Source organism: Rhinichthys klamathensis, unplaced genomic scaffold (assembly GCF_029890125.1).
Source record: "Rhinichthys klamathensis goyatoka isolate OS25496 unplaced genomic scaffold, OSU_Roscu_1.1 h1tg000080l_1, whole genome shotgun sequence".
NCBI classification, from domain to species: domain Eukaryota; kingdom Metazoa; phylum Chordata; class Actinopteri; order Cypriniformes; family Leuciscidae; genus Rhinichthys; species Rhinichthys klamathensis.
The window spans coordinates 515001-525000 of NW_026606622.1; the positions used below are offsets into that span (position 1 = coordinate 515001).

At 46.3% G+C, this 10000-nt stretch overlaps 1 protein-coding gene and 1 pseudogene across 1 annotated transcript in view; one reads left to right on the top strand and one right to left on the bottom strand.

Moving 5' to 3' along the window:
• inppl1a (inositol polyphosphate phosphatase-like 1a) overlaps positions 1 to 10000 on the top strand; it is a 51110-nt gene that overhangs the window by 15316 nt on the left and 25794 nt on the right. The window contains exons 4-5 of the mRNA XM_056251285.1: positions 9482 to 9566; positions 9781 to 9927. Of these exons, the coding sequence (XP_056107260.1) occupies positions 9482 to 9566; positions 9781 to 9927 (232 nt within the window). The remainder of the gene's footprint in view (positions 1 to 9481; positions 9567 to 9780; positions 9928 to 10000) is intronic.
• Positions 6237 to 6353, bottom strand: LOC130085502 (5S ribosomal RNA; annotated as a pseudogene).

Below are 10000 nucleotides of genomic sequence, written 5' to 3' on the forward strand. Positions count from 1 at the left end.
ATTTGAGAGCTTGCAGTTGCACAGGTGACATGCCAGGCTGATCTGTCGAGTGCCAGTGATTCAAGCTGTGTGAGCGCCCATTAGTTGACTGTAGAGGACTTGGCGGGGCAGGCGGTGTTCAGGCATGCGTATGGTGTGCCCTATCCAGCGCAGATGTTTTTTGGCAACAGCTGCTTCCATACAGATTGAGTCAGTGTTGCTGAGGATGACTGTATGAGGGATTCGATCTTCCCAGGACAAGCTGAGGATCTTCTGTAGGCAGCGGGTGTGGAAGGCCTCTAGGGTGATGATGTGCTGGCGGTATGGGGTCCATGACTCTGCCCCATAAAGCAGAGTAGAGACACATACCGCATTGTAAACAGCAACCTTGGTACTGACCTTCAGGTTACGGTTTTCAAAAACCCTGCTGCGTAGGCGTCCAAAAGATGATGAGGCTTTATTTATCCGGGTGTGTATTTCTTTGTCCAGGGAACAGAATGAGGACGAAGTGGAGCCGAGGTAGGTAAAGTGGTCCACTGTTTTAAGTGGAACACCGTTTATGTGAAAACTGGGGGGTGTGGGGGCGGGGGTAGTGAGATGGGACATGACCTTGGGTTTTTTTTATGTTGACCTGTAGGCCAAAGGATTGGTACAGACGGGATATTGTTTTAAGGGCGTGCTGCATAGAGTCTGGGCTGTGAGCTAAGACGGCACAGTCATCAGCACACTGAAGCTCACAGATTTGGCCGACGGATGTTGAAGAGGCTTCCGTCAAGTCGGTATTCCACATGGACACCGTCTTCATGTCCCATGACACGGTGGAAGAGGCAGGTGATGGCAGAGAGGAGGATGTTAAAGAGCACCGGAGCCAAGACACAGCCTTGCTTCACCCCAACGTTTACCTCGAAGGACTCTGACTGGAGTTCTCCCGTGAGCACTCTGGCTTGCATCCCGGCATGCAGTTGCTGTAGGATGCGGAGAAACTTGGGTGGTACCCCAAGTTTGGAGAGGTGTTTCCAGAGCAGTTCATGGTTGATGGTGTCAAAAGCTTTGCTGAGGTCGATGAAGGCAACGTAAAGGTCTTTGTGATGTTCTCTGTGTGTGTGTGTACTCTGGTACACACACACACACACACACACTACAGTTCCCAGTGGAGAGAGAGGAGACCACAGAGGAGAGAGATTACTCTGGTACACACACACACACACACACACACTACAGTTCCCAGTGGAGAGAGAGGAGACCACAGAGGAGAGAGATTACTCTGGTACACACACACTGTGTACCTTCTGCAGTCGGGACATGTGAATGCTGAGTCTGGGGATGGATGTAGTTGTGGCAGTGCGCGTTGGTGTCTGCGCGGATGTAGCATAGTTCTGTGTTGGGCGTGCTGTGATTCGATCTGTAGGGCCCCCAGATCGCATGCAGAACTCTATGCCTGACGGTTGGCAGCTGTTGTTTCCAGGACTCCAGGGTTGATGCCACAGCTCTTCAGGGTCCCCTTGAGGTGGTCCTTGTAGCGACGCTTCTGACCCCCAGGTCTCCGGTTGGCTGCGTGTATCTGCCCATAGAGGACCTGCCAGGGTAGGCGGTGGGAGGGCATGCGGATAACATGTCCAACCCATCACAGTTGCCGCCTAGCAAGGATTGCCTCCATGCTGCTGGAGTTGGTGCGCTGTAGGATGTCCGTGGGGGGGATTTTGTCTTTCCATGTGACACCGAATATGCCTGCGGTAGGGAGTCCATGCTTCTGCACCAAACAGCAGGGTGGAAATGCAGACTGCCTGGTAGATAGCCGCTTTGGTGAAGGTACGGAGATCTTTATTAACAAAGACTCGAGAACGAAGCCTACCAAAGGCAGAGGATTTATGCGTGCCTGGGTCTCGTTGTCTACGAGGCAGGTGGGTGTTAGGGTGCTTCCAAGGTAGCAGAAGTGATGACAACCTTTACTGGTGTGCCATGGATGTAGAATTCAGGGGGTGTGGGGGTGGGGAGCGTCACTGTACAATGATCTCTGTCTTTTGGATGTTGACATGTAGGCCACAACCTTGATAGACTGCGCATACAACATCCAATGTGTGCTGCATTGCGGTAGGGCTGTGTGCGAGGAGGGCACAGTCATCAGCGTATTGCAGTTCATGAATTGTGATGGTGGTGGTCTTGGTGATGGCTTGCAGGCGGCGGAGGTTAAAGAGGTTCCCATCCAGACGAAACTGTCGGGTACTCGGGGCTGAGGGAGTTGCAGGAGAGGAGGGTGACTGCTGCCAGGTAGAGGTTGAAGATCACACGAGCCAGTACACACCCCTGTTTCACTCCTACCTGCACAGGAAAGGAGGGGGATTGAGATGTACCCACAATCACACGAGCCTGCATGCCAACGTGAAACTGTTGTAGGATTTACAGAAATCTTGGTGGCACCCCATACTTCTACAGAATGACCCAAAGGACTTGACGGGCAATTGTGTCAAAAGCCTTTGCCAGGTTAATGAACAGGTCTTTGTTCGCAGGACAAAGATCATGTCGGAGGTGGACCGATCCTTTCTGAAGCCACACTGTGACTCAGGAATGATCCTTTCTGTGATGTTCTTGGTAAGACGGAACAGCATGACCCTCGTTAATACTTTCCCTGAGAGCAGGGATATGCCACGATTGTTTCCACAGATGGACTTGTCACCCTTTTTCTTGTGGATGGTAACAATGTGCAAGTCTTTCCAGCCTTGTGGAACAGTTTTTTGTGCCCATACTATCTGGATGAGTTGGTGAAGGCTTAGGTGAGCAAGTACCCGCCTTTCTTTAGAGCCTCTGCAGGGATTCCATCAGGACCAGCAGACTTGTCAGTGAGGCTTCGTACCTCTGCGAGGACTTCTGAGAACCTGTGCGGGTCATCAAGCTCATGCACAGTTGGGGGCGTTGGGAGGCGCTGCAGGACAGTTGGGTCAGTCGGATTATTTTGATTAAGGAGGGTTTTAAAATGTTCAGCCCAACGCTCAAGAATTACTTGTTTGTCCTTGTGCAGTATTGTGCCGTCTGCAGACCTAATGGGGTGATTCTGCATTTTTGGGGTCCATTTAGTGATTTTATTGCATCGTAGAAAGCTTGAGAGTTGTTGGTGTCTGCATAGCCTTGGATTTCACGGGCGGATTTATGCGAAGCCGCCGTTACGCCACAGCACGGATATTACTCCAGTGTGAGCGCAGAGAGGGAGATTGTGGATTGGAGAGGTGAGCAGTGAAGGCTTTACGCTTCTCCAGAAGGTTGAGTATTTCGGGGGAGCTTTCGTCAAACCAGTCCTGGTGACGTTTGGAAGTGAAACCAATTGTGTCAGTAGTGGCTTGTTGTATAGCTGAGCTAAAGTTAGCCCATATGCTTTCCGCTGTATTGTGTAGAGGATGAATGAAAGCGGAGGATAGGTTATCAGCCAAGCAGCGAACGGTGCGATGCAGTGATGTCAGGGGGTTTTAGGGCTCGGGAGTTGAGCCGTCTTGAGGGTTGGTTCCTAGGGTGTTGGGGTCGGATCTTTAGGTGTATCTTGAATCTGATCAGCAGATGATCTGTCCAGCACTCTGCACCACGCATTGCTCGGGTGATGGAGATTTCATGTAGATCTTGTTGTCGGGTTATAATGCAGTCCAGTTGGTGCCAGTGTTTGGATCTGGGGTGCATCCATGATGCTTTGTATTTGTTTTTCATTTGGAAAGTTGTGTTGGTTATGACCAATTTGTCCTCAGAGCAGAGGGAAAGGAGTCGCAGGCCGTTCCTGTTCATGTTGCCTAATCCATGTTTCCCAATTACCCCAGACCAGAGCATGTTGCTGGTGCCTACTCTGGCATTGAAGTCTCCCAGAAGCACAAGTTTATCCGTGTGAGGAACTTTGAGGAGAGCTGAGTCAAGAGACTCGTAAAAAGCATCTTGATGCTTTCTTGAGCATCCAGAGTTGGTGCATAAGCGCTTATCAAGGTTGTATAGCGACCCTTCGCGAGAGGAATGCGCCAAGTCATCAGCCGCTCACTGATTCCCACAGGAGACTCTGGAATGTTCTGGAGCAGTCTGCTTTTAATAGCAAAACCTACTCCATGTAGACGGCGGGTATCTTCTGGAAGACCCTTCCAGAAGAAGGTGTATCCTTGCCCGACTTCTATTAGCGAGTCCTCTCCTGCGAGAGGGGTCTCACTCAAAGCTGCAATGTCAATGTTGTATTTGTTAAGCTCGCTTGCAACCATCAGGGCAGTGCGCCTGCGGGGTCTGTCAGTTCCATTCTGCACATCATGAATGAATGAATCAATGAATCAATCAATCAATCAATCAATCAATCAATCAATCAATCAATCAAATAGCGCTTTCATATGTACTACTGTACACCCAAAGCGCTTTACAATCATATCAGGGGGTCTCTCCTCAACCTGCACCAGTGTGCAGCATCCACTTGGATGATGCGACGGCAGTGTAGGAAACTTATTTTCTTTCTGTAGGAAACTTATTTTCTTCTCTTGTGTAGAAAAGTCAAAGTTCAGACCAGGAGATTGTTGAGGTATAAGTTCTTTATTTCATCGCTGCAGACATCTCAATCTAATCTAACTGACTCAGTCACTATGGAGTCCATTTTCTCTCCTAACAATGACTTGAACTCACTGTCTGTCCATAGAGGGCTAGCTAGTCCACCTTTCTGAGTTGATGGAACTCGCCTAGCATTGCTTCTAACCATTTTGTGAGTTTCTTTGTTACCACACAAACAAACACTAAAACTTCTCTGTTCAAACAGAGGCTACAGTTATGTCACAGATCAAACTGTTGATAAACCTTCCTTGTTACCAACACATCACATTTAACTTCCCTGCCTGAAACAGAGGATGAAACACAAAAATATTAGCACGTTACGCTAATCTTCCCTGAAAGAAACGGAAAGGATCTTTCACCTTCCTAACTTTTAGAGGATAAAACCAAAATATTAGCATATAATGCTAAAACTTCCCTGCCTGAAACAGGGGGTTACCAACATATTAGCACGTAATGCTAATCTTCCCTGACAAAGCAGAGGCTACACAAAAATATTAACACGTAATGTTAATCTTCCCTGCCTGCAAGAACAGAGGGTACTTTTTCATCTCTAAAAGAACACTTTTAAAGGGTAACTTTAGTTAGCAAACTCTGCAGCTGTCTGTTAACTTCTTCTCTGAACGGCGCAGAGGAAAACACATGTACTGGTCTGCAATGGTTCTTTTAAATAGAGTGAAACTCACCAAATCGTTTGGTTGTATGGAAAGATTCCAGCTGGAACTTCAGTCAGAAATGTTCATTCTTTGTTAAGATCTTTGTTGAGGTCGAAGTTGCTGGAACTCAGTCAGAACTCACTCAGCTTTGTTGATCTTTGTTGAAGTCCAGTTCTGGATTCTGGTGAAGTTAATTCTATCCGGGTCACGGCACCATCTGTTGTGAACTTTTTCTTCTTAATGTGTAGAAAAGTCAGAAGAGCAGACCAGGAGACGGAGAGGTATCTTTTAAAGCAGATGTTCTTTATTAGGTCGCTGTAGCATCTCAATCTCGTCCAACTAAGGGAAATGTTCCCTTGCAATTTATACATTTAGAGGGGGAGGAGTTTACATTGGGGTGACAAAGCATGCAAATGAAGTAGGAACACACCCTACTCTGAGGGCATTATCAATCCAATTGAATCAGCATAACTATTCAAATGCTGATAGTGGCCAGGAACTCTGGTTCCTAAGAGCCATCCCAGAGCCATTAAAGACAAAAGGTGATCTGATTAATTTTAAATACAATGGAGAAAACAGGACTGGCAGGAAAGGAGACTCTTGCTGGAGACTCAATAATCATCTGAAATCAGTCTACTAAACTTTATCAGTTTATATACTATTGTAGTGGAAACCTAAATTAAACAGTTAATAAATTTGTATTCCTTCAGCAGCCACAGTACAACGGCGCCAGTGCGCTCACCACACACCAGCTATAGTTGGAGAGGAGAGAGAGTGATAGAGCCAATTCAGTGGATGGGGATTATTAGGAGGCCATGATTGGCAGGGGCCAATGGGTGGAATGTGACCAGGACACCGGGGTTACACCCCTACTCTTTACGAGAAGTGCCATGGGATTTTTAATGACCACAGAGAGTCAGGGCCTCGGTTTAACGTCTCATCCGAAGGACGGTGCTCTTTGACAGTATAGTGTCCCCGTCACTATACTGGGGTGTTAGGACCCACACAGACCACAGGATGAGCACCCCCTGCTGGCCTCACTAACACCTCTTCCAGCAGCAACCTGGTTTTCTCAGGAGGTCTCCCATCCAGGTACTAACCAGGCTCAGCCCTGCTTAGCTTCAGTGGGCAACCAGTCTTGGGCTACAGGGTGATATGGCTGCTGGTGAAGTGTGCGTACGTTCCATGTAGCCAAGATTAATAGTTTAGACTTATATTTTCGGCCGCGTAATGGGATGCCTTGGCGACAGCGATGGGCTGTCCAGGAGTGTAGGGAATAGGCAGTGTTTGGGTCACCTTTTCTAGACCCTCCCCCCGACCGGGAGTGAGCAGTGCGGACCCTGAAGAGGGCTGCTCAGTCGCACAAGAAGCTGCTGAAGGTGGACGCTGTTCCAACTCGTCCACACAACGACCATCATGCTTGTGCCGCCTCTGTGCAGGGCTCAGGCTAGAGGCTGACAGTCTCATCCAAGACCTGCCACATTTACCCTGTCGCCGAAGGACTTGTCTGGTGAAGTGATTGCATACGCATAGAGTGGATTTAATGTAAAGAGAAGGGTGCGCAAACCCATTCTCTACAGCTTCACTCCAGAATCCAGTTTCCAGTGGCAGGAGATGAACTCTAGACCAGGGGTTCTCAAACATTTTGGAGCCAGGGACCCCTTACAGGGGAAAAACATTTCCAAGGACCCCCTCATATTTATAACAGTGACTGAGCCTAAAGTTAATGTGGGAGTGGTTAATGAAATATTTTGACACAAATAGTCTCCACCCAGGGTCATATGCAGGAATTTCTAAATAGCCTACTGAGGTCCCAAAAGTGAACTTGCTAGGGGGGTTCGGGGGCATGCCCCCCCGAGGAATTTTAGATTTTCTTGATCTACACGTGCATTTTAAGGTGTTTTTAAGGCCAAAATTTTTACTTTTTTCTTGATATACCCAGAAAGAATAGAAGTGCAATGTGACAACATGTCCCATAGGTGGGGCACATTGTAACATGACCATATGACAGATTAAAATGTTATCTGATCTAATCAAACAAATATACAAGACAAACAAAAATATTTTCTCAATAAAATACAATTATTAACTTTTTCATATAAAATAATGGCATTTTAAAACAATTAAAAATAAACTAATTTTTGAGTTTGACAACGAACACACAGCTATACAACATAGTTCAAAACATATTCATTGTAACGCAGTGTGACAACATGACCCACTTGCACAACTGGGATTTACGTTGTGCCCCGCTATCCCCTATATTTCCTTTCCCGGTTGATACTTTGCAAACTGATTGTTTCTGTCGTTTGTTTAAAACTTCTATCTAAAACAGCTGTTTAGTTTAGCGGTTTACATCTCATCTCGCACTTTATGACCGAATAACTGAAGCGTCATGCGGAAATTCGCGCTCGGCTTGCAGCTTCTGTGAACATAAACCCGCCTACTTTGATTTAATCTCCGACTCAAACATTGACATTGACGAGCGCTGTTAGTCTGCTGAAACCGCTCAGATGAGAAGGTCAGTTATCATCGCGATGTTTAATATCCTTGCAGCACCAAATTAGAGTTAATATTAGGCAATTATTTCACAACTTTCATTATACACATAGAAAAATTACAGAGGCCCGGACCTCAGGGACCTCAATTGTGGGTATACGACCCTGTCCCTATGCACAAATTTATAATTTACTGTATTCTCCAGAAAATAAGTTGGACCTGAGTGTGTAATACTTTGTTGCGTTCTTGAGGCGTAGTAGGCCTACTTCCCCTCACTCCACAGCAAATCCTTAAATTAATGGTATTCAGAACAAAACAAGAATGAAAAATAATACTATTAATAGATAATAATACAAATAATAATAGTATACAGACAACATTTATTTAAAACATCAAGTCTAAACGAATTAAGTTGAATCGAAACTGAAACTGCAGACGTTGGGCTCGTGCATCTCTCATTCGGTCCAAAGTTTCCATATTTGCGATGTAGCCTAACATTTGGAAGCTTAACTATTTATGTAAAGAAAGCTTCATGCTTCAGTCCCAATATAGGCCTACACGTATCAGCATCTTCACATTTGGAGAAATGAGATTGGAACAACAGCAAGTCGACAGTATATGATTGACCGTCTCTGCCTTCATAGTGTACAACAGACAAATTAAATTAAGCAGAACTTTTTATAAGTTCGGTGAGTATTTTATTTTGATAATGAACAGGTTTTGATGTCAAATTAGCAGTGCTAGAACTGACATATTGTGCGCGCACATGAGACGCCGGCGCGAACACTTGGATTTTTCCTCAGCAGTGGTGTGGTCATACAGATAAGAGTACATCATTCAAAACGGCAAAGTGTCTATTTTTTATTTGTGTATATTGTCATTTTATTAAAAATGACTACAAAATGTCATGCCTTTTAAAAATAAAGAACACAACAGGATGCGCGTTCTGCCGTCTCTGTCTCCTTTCTGGCGCACGTGCCCAAAAATCGACCAAAATACAGCGAATACTTGACGCACAGACATAAGAAATATAGATAGAATATCTATCTATATAAACCTTTAAGAGCCTACTTTTTTATTATTTGACATTAAATGCATTATATAAGTCACTTTGGAATAAATAGCAAGTTTTTAGATGCTAAAGAAAAGATGACTTATAGTCGGGAAAAACGGTAGGCTGTTATAAATTATTTCGCGGACCCCCTGGCTATAGTTCACGGACCACCAGGGGTCCGCGGACCCCACTTTGAGAACCACTGCTCTAGACAACCAGGTGGATGGTGGAATTGCAGGGGGCTGCCAGGTCTCTGTCTGTTGAGCCTGCCTCTCGCGTGTCCCTAACGCGGCCTTGTCTTGAGGAGACGAAATACTCACAGAAGACGACCCACAGAGCAGTGGAGGCAGCAGTCTTTGTTGATGGCGGACCACTCGCCACGTCGAGGAGTATTATTGGCATAAGTTGAGTTTTTGCAGCGGATCTAGTGATGCCACTCATCTAGTCCCTCCATACCTAATAGACCTCCGCTGTTGGTCCACGGCTACTTATTCGACTGGGGACCACCGCACGGAGCCCCCAGCTTATTTCGTAGCTTAGCTTCAGGATTGTCCATTATCCGCCACCTATGGACGTGGTTGGTAGCAGTCAGCTCTGCCCCCCCCCCCCACACACACACACACATTACAGTTCCCAGTGGAGAGAGGAGACCACAGAGGAGAGAGATTACTCTGGTACACACACACACACACGCTCTAACTCACACACCGCATGTTCACTGACTCTGTCTGTGTGTGTTTAGATGGTGAAGATGAGAAGCCCCCCCTCCCCCCTCGCACCGCCTCCACCGGCTCCGCCCCCGTCAGTCAGGACACGCCCCCTGAGAAGTAAGGTCATTTTGACTTTAGTTACAATCATGTATGAAAATATATAATGCATTATAACACATTCTCATAAAGGCTTTAATTAAAGTGCTATAATTGAATGCAAAAGTCACTTTGAATAAAAGCATCTGTCAAATGCATGAATAATAAATCGTCTTATTATTTTTCTGAATGAGTGTGTGCATTAATGCTGATATGTGAGTGTTTTGCTCTTCAGTGTGACGGCGTCGAACGGCTTGAGCACGATCTCTCACGAGTATCTGAAGGGAAGTTACGCTCTGGATCTGGAGGCGGTGAAACAGGGAGCGAATAACCTTCCCCACCTCAACAAAACACTGGTGTCGTCCTGCAAACGCCTGCATGGGTACACACACACACACACACACACACACACCTTCCTCACCTCAACAAAACACTGGTGTCGTCCTGCAAACGCC